This window comes from Phoenix dactylifera, chromosome 2 (assembly GCF_051530095.1).
Source record: "Phoenix dactylifera cultivar Ajwa chromosome 2, Ajwa_hap1_PhDact_Kaust_v1.1, whole genome shotgun sequence".
NCBI classification, from domain to species: Eukaryota; Viridiplantae; Streptophyta; class Magnoliopsida; order Arecales; family Arecaceae; genus Phoenix; species Phoenix dactylifera.
In genome coordinates, this window is record NC_143191.1 from 51253034 (window position 1) to 51273160 (window position 20127).

A 20127-nucleotide genomic window follows, 5' to 3' on the forward strand; every position below is an offset into this window, starting at 1 on the left:
GATCAAGTGAGTTCTATTCTCCAACACAACACCCCTCCGAAATTCAAAGATCCTGGTGCTCCCACCATCTCCTGTGTCTTAGGAAATAATTTCATTGATCGAGCACTCTTAGATCTAGGGGCAAGTGTCAACCTTTTACCTTATTCAGTTTATGAGAAACTTGGGTTAGGTGAGTTAAAACCAACCTCGGTATCCCTTCAATTGGCTGATCGATCTGTAAAAACACCACGTGGGATAATTGAAGATGTTCTTGTCAAGGTAGACAAATTCTATTTTTCAGTAGATTTCATTGTCCTTGATATGGAACATGAACCTAATCCTAAGAAACAAATCCCCGTGATCCTTGGGCGCCCCTTTTTAGCAACAGCCAATGCGTGCATAAATTGTAGAACGGGGGTAATGAATATATCATTTGGGAACATGAAGGTAAAATTAAATGTGTTCAATGCAGACGACCAACCCGCGAGGAAAGTTGAGTGTTTTATGATAGACAAAATAGGTGAACCCATAAAAGGAGATGCAAAAACTACCTGACTGTGTCTGGCTGAAGACAATAAACTTAGCGCTTGTTGGGAGGCAACCCAATTCTCTTAGATTATTTCTTAACATTGAGGACAATGTTAGGTTTAGGTTTGGGGGTATTCATCTTGATTTTCATCCCAAAAAAAAAAAATAATAATAATAATAAATAAAAAAAATATAAATAATAATAATAATAAATTATTTTTTTTAAAAAAAGAAAAAAAATAAAAATATTTTTTTTAAAAAAAATGTGTTTATTTTTATTTTTTTATAAAATAATTAAAAAAAAGATTTTTGTTAAAAAAAACCCTAATTTATATACATTTATGCGAGAATGATAAACACACAAGGTATATAAAATCTAAAAAGCCTAATGACTAGTGGGAAGTAATACAAATTTAAGTTCTTTTTATTAAGTCTCTCTTAGGGAGTTGTAAGCTAATTAATACTTTGGAATTTCACTACACACTGGCCGACTCTTCTAAGGTCTAGGCTCGACATTATGTTGAGAGTATGGTAGCAACCTTGGACCCTGATGAATCATACTTATCTAATCCAAAAAAAAAATATCAATAAAAATGGATTTAGTCAGGAACATCGAAAAGGGCTACCTATTGTCAAAGATCAAGTGGGCTTGTGATGAGGACTCCGAGCATAAGTCCGTAGGGGAGTCTTGATGCCCGACACCTTATGCCAACTGGTGTGAGAGTTGTCGACTGATTGCTCGTTACACGGAGAAATCACCACAAGAGTAAAAGTGCACAATTTATATATCTTTCTTAAAAAAAAGAAAAAAAAAAGAAAAAAATGTTGTATTGACCGAAAAGACAATAGTGTGAAAGCCGTCGTTGTAAAAATTCGAGTAAACTGGAATATTACAGATAAAGCCCGTGAGGTACTAAAGTAAACATCCACAACTCTCGAAATCCTGCAGATAAGATGATTTTGAATCAGTGAGTAGGTCTTTTCGACCAATCCTTGGAAACTACTAGTATTAACAATATTTTGGAGATCCGAACCCTTAGCTTGTGTACGGTCCAGATTTCACCGAGCACTCCAGTATAAATAAGTCTTACAACTCCCTAAAAGGAAACTTAATGACTTTAACTTAGATTGCATACTAACCTAGAATTTGGGCTGACTTAGTAAATAAAACCGTGTGTGCTTTGAAATTCTTATCATTTATGTATCTTAAATAATAATAATAAAAAAAAGAGAGTTTTTGGAAATCTTAGCTAGTATGCATTTGGAATTTGATTTTCACTTCATAGATCAATCGATCTATATATATATATAATAAAAAATAAAAATAAAAATAATAATAACCATAAAAAAATAAATAATAATAATAATAATAATAATAATAATAATAAAATTTTAGAAGTTTGTGGGTATCTTCACTGGAAACCCTCACGAGACTATAACTCGTCCACTAGGGTAACCTAGGGGTTTAAAGCCTTGTTGCATATGGTAAATGCAATCGCAATGCCTGCGAAAGTGAGTTAGAGTTTTTCTTTTCTAATTTTATTTTGCTCGAGGACTAGCAAAATATAGGTTTGGGGGTGTGATAAGTGCTTAATAATTTATAATTTAGTTACATTTCCATAGCACTTATCAATATTTTTAAACTGATAAATACATATTTTACCATGAAATTGAACAAACATTGAAGTAAGTTTAAAATATGGTAATTATTCTCTTAAACTAGATTCTGAACTTGTCTCTCTCTTCTTTGCAATCTTTCATGAAAATTTCATAAAAACATATAAGGAGGAGATTGTGTTGACCCGATTTGGTAACCTGATAGAGTTGTAATCAAGCTAAGCTTATAATTAAATGGGTTTTGGTCCTGATTCGATTGAAAGTTATAATTAATTATGTATGGGGCAAAGGTTTGATTAACCCTTTTTATTAGGTCACGGTCCGGTTTTTAGTCTTGTCTGGTCGAGTTCGATCTGAAGCAACTCAGCAAGAATTAAATGTAAATAACATTGGGCTCGAGAACAATTTCAAGCAAATCAACGATCATGACCCACCTCAAATCCAAAGCCAATTCCCAACCAATTCCTTTCCTACCTTCATATAAAATTTATAATTTTAAAACAAAAATAATAATAATAATAATAATTGAATATCCATGATTCACTGTTCATATGAACAGTGTCCCGTGAAAAACACTGTTCATATGAACAGTGTTAGGAAAAACAAAAAAAAAAAAAAAAACTAAAAATGCATTTCACTGTTTATCTTCTTCCCCTCCTGTATATCCCGCGGCCGTCCACCTTCCACGGCGACCTCCCGACGATCCCGCGACCAGATCCTCCGGCCCTTCTTCCGCCCTCCTCCTAGCTTCTTCAGCCGCGCCAGCAACGCCCGCGTTCTTCACGCGCTGCAAGCATCCCAACCGCATCCGAGCAAGCGTGATTTCCAGCGATCTACCAACGCCCATCAAGCATCTTTCATGATCAACGCCCGAATCATCCCGTGGCATCTTCCATCTTCAGCGCATCTCCTCCCTTTCGAAGTCAAGCCGTGATCCAAGCTTCCACCGTGGCCGTGATCGGCTCCTCCCACCAGCCCACGGGTCATCACCTCCTCACAGCATCCAAGCAATCCCACTGCCAGCAGCCTATGAAGCAGCCCAAGATCCCGTCCGTATTCATCTTCTTCCCGTGAATCACCCCCTCCACGGATCAAGCTCCAACATCACGCGTCCGTGAATGGTGTCTTCCCGAGATCCCGCGGCCAGACCTTCATCCGAATCAAAGGTCTCAGCCCCTCTCCCATGGATCCGCTCCTCCCATCATCGCACCCAAGCTCCATGGAACGTGCCACAGTCAAGCCTCCGAGCACGCCCCTTCTGGAATCCCAAGCATCCTCACTTGCCTATAAATAGGGTGTCCATCAGAAGAAGAGGGGGGGAGAGGAGCTCGGATCGGTTCAAAAGAAAAACAGGGGAGACCCCCTGTTTCAGTGAAAAGAAGAAGAAAGCCGAGAGGGAGATGAAGATGGGAGGACTTCCGGCCACCATGAGCAGCTAAGCCTCGGTTTAGGGGTTTGATGAAGCCATGGATGAGTATTTGTGTTGCATTTCTTTGATTTTTAGCGTTGTAAGACAGTTGCATACTCGATGAAATTATGATCTTAAAATGTCTTGTTTAATTTATGTAAGATGTTTATCTTGTAGAAAGTCTTTGCATGAATTAATCTAGTTTATCGAAATTGAATCCAATACCTGTGGTTTGGAAGAGATTGCTATGCAACTATCGGATTTATCTTTGAAAAATTAATCCTCAGATGAATCATGCTAAATAGGACAGACCATGCCTATCCTTAGAAAAGATGGTTTGTGCCAGGCTTAGATGACTCATACTGTGGGTTAGATTTCAGCTTTTTGTATAATTGCCCTAACTTGTAGTTAAGAGCAATCAGATCATACACGCATCTAAGTCATTGAAAGCATCACAATTACGAATCCATCGGTGGATTCTAGCCCTAAACACCTCTCTCCATAGATAATTCATACTACTACACCCATATTAATTCTTAGTTTTTATCATTTACTCTAGCTTATCCCCTTTGAAGTAACCATTTAATTAGGAAAAATAACTTGTCTCCAATCCCTGTGGACCGACACCCGTAATCACTATCCTACAGGATACGTGCTATTGCGTGGTTTATTTTCAAAATTGAAATAACCGATCAATTTTTGGCGCCGTTGCCGGGGATTGCTAGCATAGTTATTTTTCTTATTAAAAAAATATTTAAAAATAAAAAAAAAATTTAAAAAAAATTTCTATTATTGTTACTTTTCTTATCTTCTTTTCCTCCCTTACTAATTTTTATTTATTTATTTAGTTTTTTTTAGGAATCAAGAAAAAAAAAATCTGGGATGATCAAAAGGAGAACTGTCGGAAAAGAAATGCTGTAGAGGTTTGCAAAAAAAAAAATAAAAAATAAATTGCTGGGGAAATTCCCTTTGGTAACCTCTAAACTTTTCTTATTTAAATTAATTATTGGTTTGAAATTTTGTGGTGATTGTTTGATTTTAATTATAGCAAAATTGTGAATGCATGCTTGATACACATACACAAATCAATTTGCACATAGTAAGGGCAATCACCCCAACAAGATAAGAGCCGGATTTCATCACCGGACTCTTGCCCAATTTAGGTGAACTCAATCTCACATAGTGTCATCTTTAATTAAAATCAATTAGACGTTGGCCCCTAGGGACATTCGAGCTCAATAGGACGAAGATCACCGAAGGTTGCACCAATTTCGCTCTGTGGCTTAGTTGATGTCTAGGCAAGCTTTGTCCCTATAAGGGAGACAGTTCATCTGTTCGAGGCAAGTGGGTTTTAAGTAGGACCTTTGCGAACGCATCGTGACCCCTCCACTTACCTGGGAGCTTACCTGGTCAACTCGGTTCATTAGACCGGATTGGAGGCTTAGGTGCCCTCTTCAAACTAGTTAGGAGCTGTCTAGTGATTTTAGGTCAAAGACTAGGATTGATATGCTTTTCTCTTTTATTGCATGCTTGATTGATCGAGTACTAGTGTATGCACGGTAGTCGTTCTAGAGTACAAAACTGAGAGAAAGATTCAGGTAGTGATTACAGGATCAAATCCTGACTGAGCTCACTGTCCATAGCAAAACCTAATTGACTTAATCTGGTGATCAAGTCTATAACCATAAGACAATGGTTTTGCACGGACGTTCCTTCATTCATTCTAGCACGGAACAATTGCTTAGATATCTCATATCTAGCACTTCTACTATGCTCTCCATACAACTCCTTTAAATTAAGAAGTATGGATTGAGTGTTCATGTTCTCATGTTGTCTCTGTAGCTCATTGCTCATGGAGGCAAGAATGATACATTTGACAGTTAAACTATCATTCTTCCACATCTTATGTGTGACTACCTTCTCTTCTGTAGCATCATCCCCTAGATCTCCAAGATTAGGAGTTTCAAGAATATAGAAAATTTTCTCCTGAGTGAGTACAATCTTAAGATTCCTCAACCAGTCTACATAGTTTGGACCGGTCAACTTGTTGGCATCCAAGATGCCTCTTAGTGATAGTGAAGATGCCATTTAATTCAGAATTAATTCTACATAAGCAAAGAACAAAACTATCATAAACAAACCAATCATGATGACATATATACAATTAGACAAGGACTTTATCTAATTGTTACTCCCACTATTTTATTGAATATCATAGCCCTCTCGTATGATAAACGAGAAAATTTAATTTTTCTTAGTAGGGTTGAGATCCTAATTCATCATAAAAGCCTTGTGGTTGCACAATAAACCTTTATGAGTTCAAAAGTAGGAAACTCTTTCCAATTGCATCTCATGCAATTCTCAACTTTATCCTATCCTCTTAAAACACTTATAGCCTTGTGGTTGCACAACAAACTATAATGTTTTAGTTAAGTCAAACCCTTCATTTCCATATAGTCATATTCAAATAATATTGCCCTTGTGGTTGTACAACAAAGCAACATATTAAAATATGCCATAAGTATCTCTATGCACCAAGACAGTATAACATCAGTCCTCATTGCAAGTCTTGTGGTTGCACAACAAACTAGCATGGATCTTGACATAATAATGTCGAGGCATGAAGGAAGGATATCAATAGTGTTTTATCAACATTAAGCTTATCCATAATAGGCAATCAAACAATTGGCCAGGTAAGCAGGTGGGAGACTCTCCTTACTCAGAGAGTAAGGTCCTAATTAAGTAACCACCTTTAGTGCTTTCCTTAGACACCAATTAGATTAATTGTTCTAGAATGGGTCAGCTCAAAGTTTCAACACTATGACTTAATATAATGTTATTGAGGGCTTACTGGTCTCATGCACATTCTATAATTATAACATATTGAACATATGTCTTTGTATATGCTATAACAAATTATATATCTATCTTATAGCATATATAAATCATAACCAACTATCATGCATCATAGCTATCTTATAGCATGTATAAATTATTACCAATTAACTAAATCAATTAACATTTCTTCATATGAAAATTCATATCATGAAATTTATAACATAATACTATCTCATAGCATATATACATCATGGCTAATCACATGATTGAACCAATTAAGGGTGGCTCTGATACCACTGAAGGGTTCTAACATGTCATAATTGGGCAGCGGAAGCTAAGAAATTTTAAAATTTTCTTAATAAGGTCCCTTAACATGAAACCCTTATAAGCCTAGATGACCTTAATGGTAACAATCAAATAATATATAAATATAAATGTAGGAATAGAAGAATACCTCTAACGCTAATCCAATATGACTGATCTTTACGAGGCGTCCAAATGTCCGCCCTCCAATGGTGATCCACACGAAAACTTGATTCAAGTCTTAAGCTCCAAAGACTTTGATCCTTAATGCAGAATTCTTTTAAAGAACTCTAATGGCTTGCTTTCCTTCCTTTCTATCTTTCTTTAACCTTCTAAAATCACTTCTAATCCTTTTGTCCTAAAGAAGACCACCTTGTCTTGGCTTAGGACACACTAGAAGTAATGCTAGAAAGAAAGAAACTAATGTAAGAAAGAAAGAAGAGAAGAGTGGGGTGGAGTTGGAATGATGAAACCCATGGAGTGCTAGCATATTTATAATAGGTGTAAGGATGCATCTCCAAGGGATGCATCCCATCCACACATCCTCTCATGAAAGGAAATCATCTAAAGGGCCATATGACCATATCAAATAAGAGGAGGCGCAGATCAAGTGAGGAGTTGTATCAAATGATATGTCCTTTCATGTGATGCCATATTTTGACCAAGTCAACATCACATGCCAATCACATGTCCATCACGCCTCACCTCTTGATCTTTCATGATGATGATCCAAGAGCTCTAATGCAAGGCGCCATTCACTTGACCCATTATGTTTTCATCCAATGGCGGGATGAAGATCCAATGGTCAAAGGTTACAGCCCTTGTCTAACCCAATCCAATTGGGTTCAAACCAACTCACCATTATGTCTTCATCCAACGGTAGATGAAGATCTAACGGTCAAAAATGAATATGTCATTAAATCTAATCTAATTAGATTCAAACCAAGCCAATTTGGTGCCAACTCTTGGCTAACCCATATTAGGATATGATCTAATCAAATTATTTTAATTAAGAATCATATTTGAATCCAATTCAAATTAGACTCGAATCCAATTCGAACCAGGAGCTAAGGTTTGCAACACCTGCTAGGATGTCTATCTTGCAAACATGATGTAATCTAATTAGACCCTTGATCAGTTCTCTTGTGTGGGAACCATTGGGTTTCATATTTAGCCAGCAATAGGTGTGAGTGCGAGTTGACCCAACTTGATTAGAACTCTTCTAATCGATTTAAGTCCAAACTGCGCGAACCCGAACTTAACAATTAGAATCCTTTCTAATTGGTGATCGAATTAAACTCTTTAATTCGATCAAACCTATAAGACAAGATTGACGTCTAGCAATGTGTCATGTCTACCCGAAAAATATGAAATTTGGTTGAAATACCAAAAATACCCTTCAATGGCAAGTTATCGTGCAATTCAATCCTTTAATCAAACCGCATCCCAAATATGTATATAAATATGAATATATGTCCAACTTAATTTCATATTCATATATTTCTCAATCTTCTAATGATAATTCGAATAATGAAACATTAGAAACTCTTTCTAATTTTCATTGTGCTTTGATCAAAGGCTTTCTGAATTATCATATGATTAGAATAAATAGGATGCGATCTTCTCTTACTAGAAGTGATTAATTCCTTGTTGACCTACTCATAACCTTCGTACACAATCCACCATATCCAGAAGACCTCGTACACAACTTATTGTCATGAATGAGTGAAAACCAAAATATGGATTTATGTGCACAAGATACTATGGTGATCTCAGGTCAAAGGATCAGTTGCACAACTCCCACTAAGAGAATCATCTTTTGACATGTAAGTAAGATTTTATAAGATTTCTCTTTGTAGGTCAATTCAGTGAACTCATTCCTCTAATGAGCACCCACATCTTCGTATTAGTATCTCACACAAGTGATTATGAGATCAATCACCCTCTACATCGAGCATACATAAGATGTGCCAGTCTTTCCGGTAATATTGATCCCCGACTCAATGTACCAACGACTGGGAATATTTAAGATTAGGATTTTAGGGTTTGAGGTCTCACTAGTATGATCTCATCATAGCCTCAAAACTATTGTCCTAATCTAAGAAATTTATCACAAATATAATCAACAACATATGATAAAACACAATGCCTTTATTCATATTTAAATGTAATGTACATGATTTGAAAAATCAAAAGAAAACCCTTCGCAATTCATATTGCGATTGGCTTGTAGGGCATCTATTCTTTCACTACAGACATCTTCTCAACTTTAAAAGTTTCAAACCTATCCTTCAAGTTTCTAAATCATTTCAAAGCGGTCCTCTCACTTCCTATCTAGCGGCCCCATTAGCCTATCATTGCAAATGACCAGAATATCCGCATCCTTTTCATATATCTATAATATCTTTCGACCATACAGATGAATAAAATAATTCGGGTGCTTTTGAGATATGTGCAATAGGTGATGTTTAACTATAGATTATATACTAAGGATGCTTTGAGAACTGCATAGGTGGATGAATAGAGTTCGGAACACTTTGAGATCTGTGCAGTGGGTGACTCTTAACTATGGCCGTAAACTGAGGGTTCTTTGAGATCTATGCAGGAGGACGAATAAAGGAGTTCAGAGTGTTTTGAGATCTATGCAGTAGGTGATCCTTAACTATGATCTATATACTAAAGGTGCTTTGAGATATGTGCAGGTTGATTGAAGGGGTTTGAGTGCTTTGAGATTTACACAATAGGTGATTTTTAACTATGAGCTATATACTAAGAGTGCTCTGAGATCCATGCAGGTAGATGAATGAAGAAGTTTAGTATCCATGTAGGTGGATTATGAAGGCATTCCTAAAGCTTTGAGATCCGTGTAGGGGGGGGGGGGGGGGGGGTCATTGCATTGGGGTGGGGGTCATTGCATTGGGAAATGGAAGCTCTTTCATCTCCCCTACCATAAACTATTGCTTTTGGCCAAAAACAGAAAAAGAAAAAGGCTCTCGAATATAGGTAGCCATAACTTTTTGCCCTTTTCTACACGGAATCTCTATTTGTTAGCCTGTCCATATCGTTGATAGAAACGGGAACTTGGTTCCAAATTCCCGAGGCTCAAAAGCTAGAAAAAGAGGCGAGAGCAAATGGTGATAGATGGAGAAGTGCAAGAAAAGGTTTTTCTGTGGTCATCAAAAGTAATTGATAGATTGAACTAAATGATGATGGGATTAACGGCTAGTTCGGCTTAGCAGAGATACGTAATATCCGAAGTTTTGTGCTGCTTCTTCATTTTTTTTCTCAGGCATTAATGAAATGAAATGGTGAAGTAACATAGAAATATCAGACAAGGTTCTGCAGGATCTGTCACTCTCCATTTTGTTCTCTCACCGACAACCTGCACTGAAACAGGTACAGGCTGACAAGGATATGTTTTTTTTTATCAGTGATACAGCCTCAACATAGTACACAACACATCCACAACCATGTTGGATCTCCTACTATCACATACAACTCAAGGTTAAAATCCATGATGGCAAAACCACAAACAACCCCCTGCATGTTAGGAGGCCAAGATCTACAACCTTTACAGAAATTTCTTGCTAATTTGTCCCTGCCTGTAATAGTTTCACTACTTACTTTCATATCTTATAAATCATCCATGAACTTCTCCTGACATTTCAGCTGCAACTAAACTACTTCCCCACATTGGAAATCAGTAATAGAGTCCCCTCCTTACCACAAGAAAGATTTCAGGTCTTGTTTCCCCTCCATTATGGTTGGGGGTTGGGGGGTAGGGAAGAAAGAACTTAGCATATTGTGACAATAAAAAAGTCCATTTTCCTCATCATGATAACACCAATGGCATACTTTCTTACTGAAGCAAGAATACAAATCAAAACATTAGCAGGCATTGACAGAGCTGAGAGTTACATAGAACCACCCCCTCAAATTAGACAAATCAAATTTCTGGTACAAGCCCTTCTGCACTAAAACAATAAATGAAGGGCTGAGTCAAAGTTGGCAAACTAATGAATCCAACTCACCAGACAATATCAGTTACCCTGAAATAATGTACAAGACAGAATCTGTGTAACAAGTCAAACTCTTAACACTTCACACACAAAGCCGGATTTTTCGTTCCAACAATTAGATTTGGCTGCCATTCCTTCATTAGGTTAAGTCAGACATCCTCCTCCTGTGTTGATGCGAAGTAGCTCTCAAGTTGGGTTGAGAAGTGGAGACTTTTTTGTTCCGTGGTGAGTTGGATGGCTTTAAATCTGTGCTATTCTGGCTAGCATTATCTGGTTTGCAAGAAAATAGTGAATATCTGCGCTTGGAAATGTTGGCTTCAGAAGTTACAGGTTTACTCTTTGAGCACCTAGAATTTGCTAGGAGATAAGGGCCTGAATAGCTTAGGGACTGGGATCCAAGGAAATTCACCGAGCTTATGTTTCCGAATCTCATTGCTCTTAATTTGCTATTTACTTCCCCAGCTGCACTTCGCCTCCGACGGCTGCATACAGTAGGAGCCATGAAATGAGGAATTGAACTATGGCATGTTTTGCCAATGACTTTCTCCATGGTTTGGGGGCTTCTTTCAGTTTCTATATGATCTATTATGAGAGGGCTCCTTGGTGATCCCTTCTGATCATCAGTAAGTTGGTAATCCACTGGAGAAAGCTTATTCATCTCTTGAACCAGGTTCTCAACTCTTTCTATCTGGCTCCTTACTTTATGGAGCTCTTCTTCAGTATCATGTATCTGCTGCTCAAGTTCAGAAATAGATTTTTCCTTTTGTTTCCTTGCATCCTAAATGTGTTAAAGAATCATCAAAAAACTCTCAAGACTCCATAGATATATATTTCATGGAACTGTAAATGGAATTTGGTAAACAATGCATTTAGTGAAAGTAGGAAGAGAAATACCTCTGAAACATTGGCCTCTATAGCTCTCACTCTTTTTGCAAACCCCAAAGAACATATTGTCTCCGCTACATCATCATCGCTAGGACTGATGTGCACGATCATCAAAACCTTCGAACCATCACCTGTAAAAGTAAAAGAAAAAGGTTTATATCACATAAACCTCTTTGATTACATAAAATTCAGTTGGAATAATCTTAGGTAGTTCTTTGCCTACCCAGAGAGTCACTAAGAATCTGAGTGAGCTTGCTGTTCCTGTAAATATATAAGCAGAAATCACATTGGTTGATAGGAAATCAAAATCATGGCTAGTAAAACTCATGAACAAGTTATCATTTAGTACTTGCCTGTAGGGAATGTGATTTCGCCTCCTTCTCAGGGCAGCAATAACATCACCAAGGGCTGATAGAGACAGATTAATAGCCTTCCCTTCGTCGAGCGTTTGCCCGGTGGCACCAGTTTTCAGCAAACGCTCGCTTCCTCCCAGATCAACCAGCCAAAATTTGCTTACCACTTTAGCACTTTTCACCTTATCTCCAGATCGGCGTATGGTAATTCTAGTCAAGCTAAACATGAAAAACTAAAAGAAATAAAATAATTACTGATCAAATTAGCTTGAATGAAGAAATCAAAGATCTGAAGCAGCTCGACGACCCACCAGTGCGATCTGCTTGAGGCCTCATTGACATGAGTCCAGGAAGTAGAGCGAGCGCGCTTCCCCTTTGCATACCATCGATTCGCTTGTTTAAGGTCAAGTACTTTCACATCTGTGAGTCCCTCAACTTCAACAGTGCCATTACTACCAGTTAAGATGCTGAGGCAACTGCTCCAGATCAATTGTGCAAGATTGAGCAATATGCCGGATTAGTTTTAATCAGATTGAAGAACAAGATGGACTAATGGTAAAGCCACATTGGGACAGCACAGAAAGATAAAAGGCAACTAAGTAAAAAGTGTGATGTTTTATTATTCTTCTTGTTTTGCTATCCATGCACAGAATTGCAGAAGAAAACCTAGAACTGTTGCAACAAGGTTTTTATTTTTGCAAGTCTACTTCTGAAAAAGAAGAAATTTTACCATTTGGGAATGGAACCCATGGGTCTAGCTGAAGGGTGCCTTTGGGACAAGAGGTCCCTGAGATTACCCATGTAGACCTCTAGCATACTCATCGACAAGCTAAAGGATGCCGATTTGTCTTCCGAAACTTGGCGAAATAGCTCTTCGATGGCTCGAGGCACGATCCCTGGCCGGTCATTAGTCCCTTCCTGAAGAATTACACCTCCATTCATCAGTACCATTTGACATATATACCTGAATCTGAAACATGGAACAAACTAGATCTCCTACTTAGCAACACTAACCATGGTATATGTCTTTCCAGTGCCAGTCTGACCATAGGCAAGAATGCACACATTATGGCCATCGAGCGCAGATCTAAGGATCGGCTCCACCTCGAGAAACAAATCCTCTACATAATTTCAAGCAGAGGAGCAATTCACTCAGTGTGAAAAATTAAATACCAGCATCTACAAACCAGAACAAGCAGACCAAATATCTCTACATAATTTCAAGCAGAGGAGCATTTCACTCAGTCTGAAAAATTAAATACCAGCATCTACAAACCAGAACAAGCAGACCAAAGATCTTACCTTGAGTTGAATCCTGAGGGAATACCTTATCGACATCGAACTCTTTCCTGGTTCCTACTGATCTAACTGCGATCTTCTCCGGTCCGGTGGAAATGGGCGACATCATCTTTTTGTTGTCCATCAGAGGAGAAGTTCGAACTCGGCAAAACACTCTGATGCTCCCTGCAATACCAAAACCCACCTCAGACAATAGTCCACTGCTAGGTGTAAATTTAGATCCACCATTACCTTTTATGTCTAGTATCTTATCGAGTGCCTCTCGCCGTTTCACATCCAAAGACCTCTGCTTTGCTCTCAATGCCAAAATTTCTGCTGCAAGAATGAAACAATTCTGAGCATTAGCCCACACATTCAGAATTATAAGGCTAGTTGTGGGTGACAAAGGGAATTCATGCATGCACCCTTGAGAAAAATCCTGTCTTGGAAGCTGGAGATCGCAGGTCCTGACACCTCCTTGTCATGCTCGGGGACGACGTTAACATCGGTATAAGCCATTGAGGGAGTAGAAGGCACCTCCCCTGATTCAGATGCAGCCATTGTCCCATCAGACTGATCCAAATTCAAGTATCCAATCTCTCTCAGGGGCTCTTCCATGAGTTCCATTCAAGAGAAGCCTTGGCTGATTTATAGCTAAGAATATTCTTTGCTTCACTCCCCTCCTCCTCCAACCTTTCCACCAACTAAATATTGAACTGGAAATTCCTAAAACAATTAGAACCGAGCAAACCAGCTGATATTAACACCAACCGGGTGCGAATTTCAAGAGATTCAATGCATGAATACCTTCTTATACTTTCATCATGACAAGCCGAAATTTGAAGCAAAAGCTATGGAGATTGCGGCGAGCATCTGCTACTTAGCTTTCCTCTGACAAAAGTTTTGAAGTGAGCTTTTGTGGTCACCACCTCTTTCTTCACAGATACAAGCTGGACTTTCGAATCATACAACATGGGTGGTGAGAAAAAAAAAAAACAAAGAAGAAGGGACCGATCTAGAAAACACAACAGCCTTATCCAACCAAAATATGAGCTCAAACTTCAGAGCGAGCATTGAAGAATTCATGCCAGAAAACAAGGAGAGATCTTTATGAGCACTATAAAAGAGTGGGAGACAAGACCAGATTTCAAAACCTTATAATAATTATGAGAGGTTTTTCTTTACCTTTCCCCAGAAGCCCAAAAAATCAACAAAAGCCTAGAGAAAAGGAACACAAATTGGCAAAGTAGTGGGTATATGACAAGGATCTGATGGAACCCAAGAAAGGTGGATCTCCCTCTTCCTTATTGGAGTCTGACTGTGTGAGACAGTGAGGGGAGGGGATTAGATTTCCCTCTCTCTCTCTCTCTCTCTCTCTCTCTCTCTCTCTGGGAGTAAAACAACTTTTTTGTAATTAAAAGGAAGGGCAAGGTCTAAAAATAACGGCCAAAACAGTACTGCAAGTGCTTTTTTATCTGTTTTGGACCCTTCTTGTTAGCCTTTTAACTGATCATAAAAGTTCAAGAGTTTCTCCAAAAGACAAATTTTTTATACAAAGAATATTTTTTGGTTATTTAATAAACAAAAACAAAGTACACTTTGTTCTATATAATAGTTACAAGCAAATGACACTATTATATTTTGTAACTGTTCATCATTTGTATTAGAAAAATTTAAGACAATGTTTTAATGATTTATCCCTTTAGATACTTATACTATTGGAAGCATCTAGGACACATCTTGCTTGCGAATTGTTCAAATCCACTCGTCAGAATAATTTAGGGTCACCTTGTAATATTCTTTTTTCCCCCATCAATTTGGTTAATAATGAAAATTATAATAATTACCAATTTTACTCGTATAGATATTTCTTTTATTAAAATTATGCTTATTTTGATCTGATGCTTGAATGAGTTTTCCTAGCATCACTCTTTCCAAGCCCCCTCCATATATTTTGCTAAGAGTATTTATTAAATTCTAGCATTTAATAAGTTAAGCCTTTCTTTTTTTTAACAAGGAAGTTTAAAAAGCCATTTTTTTAATTATAATGGCAACAGATTCGTTATTGGATATCTCATTTAAGGGTTCGTCCTATATCTAATTGATCTTATTTCACGACATCAACTATTGAATCATATCTTGCATAAATTTCAAAGCACTTTGACTCTCATTCTTATCTGCTTGCATACATTTCGTAGTGGCTATTGCGTGATCCAATGATGCACATCATAAAAAAAAAAAAAAAAGCAACATGAACCCTCGTTTAGTAGAAACTAATTAGGGGAAGATTGATTTATGATTAAAAAAGAGTTTTTCTTTAAATAAATAATTGGTTGTGGGAAGCGTGTCAGATGAGGCGCAAGCTTGGCGTCAACGGCAACCTCACAATGATCGCGCGGCAAAGACCGTGCTGAGGAAACCAGAACTTAAAAATTTCAAATTTACCGTTGCTAAGGGTCATGATGAAAAAAAGGAACCCGAGGCTCTTGCTCTTGCTCTTTTGGGAAGTTCTAAAGGTAGGCACAGGGAATCTTTCCGTAATTTTCAAGTTAGTGAAAAAAGATTAGTCTAATGCAAAAGGCTCCCCCACCTACCTCCAAATTGTGGGTGGGGACCTAGGGATCATTGCCAAAAAAATTAGGTGAATGAGCTGTTATTAGTCCCCTTTCTAGTGGTAGGGGCCATGTACAAATCTCAACTAAGGCTATTTGATTAGTATGTTAAGTGACTTCAAGGTATAGGCTAAGGATCCAAGAGTAATGATATGGGGTGCCTCTTAGTTGCCTTATCAGTTTCTCATGTCACATAAAAAGATCGGCATGTGTGATTCGGAGTTGTTTTACTTTGTGGTGGCTGCGGTCGAATCGCTTCATGCTAGGCTAGCACCATGTTATCAAAAAAATTCAATGGATAACTTAGTGGTGCCCCGTAGTATTTGTCGAGGGTTTCGAAATAATTTCTTATAGGAAATAGAAAGGTGATTGTTACATGGACTTATACATCTAACAACTGCTTACGTAAATAAATTCCCATGTCATGCTCATGACATTGTAATTGCGCTTTCACTCGATGATCAAGGAAAGCCCGAGTGTTGTTAGATGGGGAAAAGTAGTTGGAAAAAAAAAGAGGGTAGTTAAAGTGCTTTGTTTAATAATATGATTCACATGGTATAACATGCGAAATATTTTACAATGATGACTAGGTTCTACCAATTTAAGATGGAATCATGATTAAAATTTCTAAATGGGAATAGAAATGGATTACAGATTGGCGTGGATGGATGGAAGTTTAGTGTGATATGAGCCTCATCCATTGGAGTAATCAATCAATTGCATCAATGTTCTTTTATACAACATCGAATATTGATCAGAATGGTCAATAAGTGGCACTATAATGCCTACTTTGAATTAATCATCTACTTTTGATGGGCAATTCACATGTCCCACAGCAGGAGATTTTTTTATTTATTTTGGTGGGGGTGGGAGGGGAGGGGGAATGAATATGAACTTACAATTATGATTGGCTTGGTTATCTTTTTGTTTTTTCCTTTCTAGTCCTTTATTCCTTGTGCACCTCATTGCTATTGCACAGAACCTTAATGTTCCAATTTGTTATGTATGTGTCAAAATAATAAACTTTGTACCATATTTTCATCAAGCTGAAAAAAATATTTTTCTTTAACAACCAATTCATTCTAGAAGAAACTAAAAAAAGGAGTGATTACAAATTTCTCATTGTTCTCATACTCAGATTTAAATGCCAAAGTGAAGAAAATATGAATAGCTACCTGCCTAATTCTAGGGTTAAGGTTTGCTTACCTTATGGCCATGCTTAGATATTGACCCCAAGAATTTAAGGAAGAAGTCATGCATCATTTTGAACTGATAGAAAAGTAGTAGGAGCCCCTGTACATGTTCTCATGGACAGACTCTTCTGCAAAGAGGAGCACAAGCACCTTGGCATGGAGGAGGCCAATATTAATTATGGTTACAAGATGGCAACACCATGAAAATGGGGTTAAAAATAGAAGAAAAATAGAGGGAGAACTCTTGAACTCTTATATATTAGATTTGATTACTTATGCTTGGAGGATCAAGCACACCAAAAAAAGGAAAATAAAGGTTACATAGGAATTAATGGTTACCCCAATTGCCACTAAAATTATTGGATAAGGTTGCTTATTCCATCTTCTACCATGCATTATATCCAATAATATTTTGCAATGGTCATGTGAAGTAGTTTGCAATGATTCAAATGATAACCATTAAAGCAAAGAAATACTCAAACTTCTCCAATAATGGTCATGTGAAGTAGTTTGCAATGATTCAAATATTATATCCAATAATATTTTGCAATTGTGATCAATAGTAAACCTTTGGGATTTGCCTTGTCAGATGCCACCACAGCTAACCCAAATTCTTGAGCAAATAATTAGAAAACTGGGTGCTTCGATCCTAACACTGTTGTCCCTCTCTCATCAGCAGGCTTTGCTTCCCCATGCGCCGCAAAACCTGACAACCCTCAAGGCTTGGACCCCTTTGGAGTTGGTAACCATCCCCTTCCTTTGGAAAACGCATACCAGCTACATATAGAATGGGGCAGAGAGAGAGAGAGAGAGAAGGTTGGCAACTAATCCAAAGGAAGCGCAGCCTTCTAGTTCAGATTCTTGTGCACTATGTTTCTTCTGTTTTTAACTTGATAAAACCTATGAATCAATACATTGAGATGAGTATCTATACCTCCATGAATATCCAAAAGTAAATATCCAAAAATTGGCGTAGAAGATGTGTTGAAAAATCCTACAGTATATAGATCCAGTCTGATTGGCCACATAACTCGTCATCTGATATATGAAGCATCAATATATAGAAAGTAAAATATGTATCTTTAATAACTATCAAGAAATCTTCTTCTAAGTGAATGTGAGAAGCGCTCAATCGCTGCGCAGCATTAGTCAGTTCTTCTCATGCAGCTCGTAATTCTACTAATAGAACAATAGTATCGGCTTTTTTAAGAACAAGAGAGTGAATGATTCTGCATACTCATCACACCATGAAAGGCTAAAACTGTGTTCTTTTCCTCTCTTTTTCTTTTGCAATATATGCATATATACTATCATGTTAGGTACTTCCACTTTTTTTTTTAAAAAAAAAAAACAAAAGGAAGAAAGAAGCACAAGTATGGAAGATAATTTTTATGACCATATCATATGATCATGAGCTCTCCCTTAATCCTCTCCACAGCTTCTTCCTCCAAAACTGTTGCAGTGAGTGTCATGGTAGCATTTCCATCGTGACATGCAATGGTGGTGGACACGACCTCAACCTTGTGCTTCTCAAACACCTCCAACACCTGCGTCGCCAGCCTTGGTCGAGACCCAGCGACGCATATACCGAAGAATGCCATGTTGCCTGAAACGGTGACATTGACGGAGGAACCGCTTCGGGTGGGTCTTGACGCGGCGGGTCTGCTCAACTCTTCTCTGGATGCCTTCTCCGTTTCGAGTGCTACGATCACTTCTTCAAGACCTTTAATGTATGCTATGGTTTCGTCCACGATTCTTGCTCTGGTTGCCTGCATGTTGGTAATTCCCACTCAGGTCTCAATCCTGTAATTGCTCCTCAAGATTCAAAGAAACTGATGAATACTATTAGGCTATATATATAACCATGCAAATTGAAGCAGAAGCGTGACTTCTTTTTTGGACATAGGTGTAACAAGAGTAAAGAGATATCTGGTAGTCCAACTAGTTCAAAATGCAACAAAAAGCAAATCTTTTTCATACAGTGCAACTTACATAGAGCTTAAAAACTAGAAGAACAGCGAAAAAGCCAATCCTTCCATTGAGAAAACAAGAAAACTTCATTAACAAACTTAAATTATGGCCAAAAGATAGCAAAATAAGAGAGGGAGAGAGAGAGAGAGAGTGTGTGTCTCAGCCTTTGGGAAGAGATTGGGAACCATGGACTGCAACATGGTGTAGAACTCGTTCATCTTCTCCCTTCGGTTGCGCTCCATGTGGAGCACATCCTTCTTGGTGCTCGTCGATGGCTTCTCTCTCAAAGAGCTGGCCTCAGGCAAATTGGTTAAGGGAGGAGGAGGAGGAGTGTAGTCCTCTACGGTGGTTCTTGGAGCCTTTGGACAGTCCCCTTCCATGGCTTGCTCTTATGGCTCCAGCAATCCCAGCAAGTCTTGGCACGAATATATATACCTTCAAAGTGGTGAAAACTCCCACAAGCTTTTTGGATGGGATTAGAGAGGGAGAGATGGGAGGGGATTGATACGGTGTGATGTGGTCTTTGTTAGTTGGAAGGTGATGATGGTGGTCAGAGGCTGATGCCTGTTAGGGAAACCTAGTCACATAGTCTCTGCTGAAGGATGCCAAAACCTAGTGGTCACTCCTCTGTTCAGAAGAATTCAGCTTGGAGTGGACTTGACCAAATAAGACAGAGATTACCCATAAAAAATAAAAAAAGTGAAGAGTTTATAGCCATTAAGAGTGCACATTTTCTAAGAATTGAAGCCAAACCTAATCTAATTTCGATCGAATCAAAGTCGATATTAATTTTGTCAATCTGTCGGACTTTTGGATCAAATTGATTCAAACACAACCTAAGAAACATATATAAATTAATTACTTAATCATATATACATATATATAAACATATTATATAATAAAATAATAGTAAATAAAATGTAAGCAGTATTATGAGAAACAATAATATAATGTTTCTGTAAATATGTTTGCTGAGTTGATTTGAGTGAAATCTTTCCTGAACGTTACAATGAAGAAAAATGTTGAATAAAAATGTTATCTTAGGTTATATATAAATGCTATCATGGTTTTCATTTGCTTAAGACCGAGAAATAAATTATTGCTAGACATGTCCTAATTATTGCGAAATTTGATAGATTTAGA

At 37.7% G+C, this 20127-nt stretch overlaps 1 protein-coding gene across 10 annotated transcripts; it reads right to left on the minus strand.

Annotated features, from left to right (window-relative positions):
• Positions 1-10587: 10587 nt before the first annotated feature.
• On the minus strand, positions 10588-14540 carry LOC103713982 (P-loop containing nucleoside triphosphate hydrolases superfamily protein). Of its 10 annotated transcripts, none has more exons than XM_088716853.2 (12): positions 14394-14535; positions 14016-14158; positions 13634-13924; positions 13461-13541; positions 13233-13394; positions 12945-13051; positions 12661-12848; positions 12242-12406; positions 11931-12149; positions 11801-11838; positions 11587-11708; positions 10588-11470 (listed from the first exon to the last, which is right to left on the minus strand). In XM_088716853.2, the coding sequence occupies exons 3-12, from the start codon at positions 13833-13835 to the stop codon at positions 10832-10834; spliced, it is 1923 nt and encodes a 640-aa protein (XP_088572979.2). In that variant the 5' UTR covers positions 13836-13924; positions 14016-14158; positions 14394-14535; the 3' UTR covers positions 10588-10831. The 10 variants fall into 10 exon arrangements, with proteins under 10 accessions (XP_088572979.2, XP_008799282.4, XP_088572978.2 ...); XM_008801060.6 differs by having other exon boundaries at positions 13461-13544; XM_088716852.2 differs by having other exon boundaries at positions 13461-13544; positions 13634-13934.
• Positions 14541-20127: the final 5587 nt, after the last annotated feature.

Coding starts and splice junctions, on each gene's coding strand:
- LOC103713982 (XM_088716847.2), bottom strand. CDS start 13,835: ATGGAACTCATGGAAGAGCCCCTGAGAGAGATTGGATACTTGAATTTG. Junction 11,709..11,800: donor GATTCTTAGTGACTCTCTGG/GTAGGCAAAGAA, acceptor TTACTTTTACAG/GTGATGGTTCGAAGGTTTTG. Junction 11,471..11,586: donor TAGAGGCCAATGTTTCAGAG/GTATTTCTCTTC, acceptor TAACACATTTAG/GATGCAAGGAAACAAAAGGA.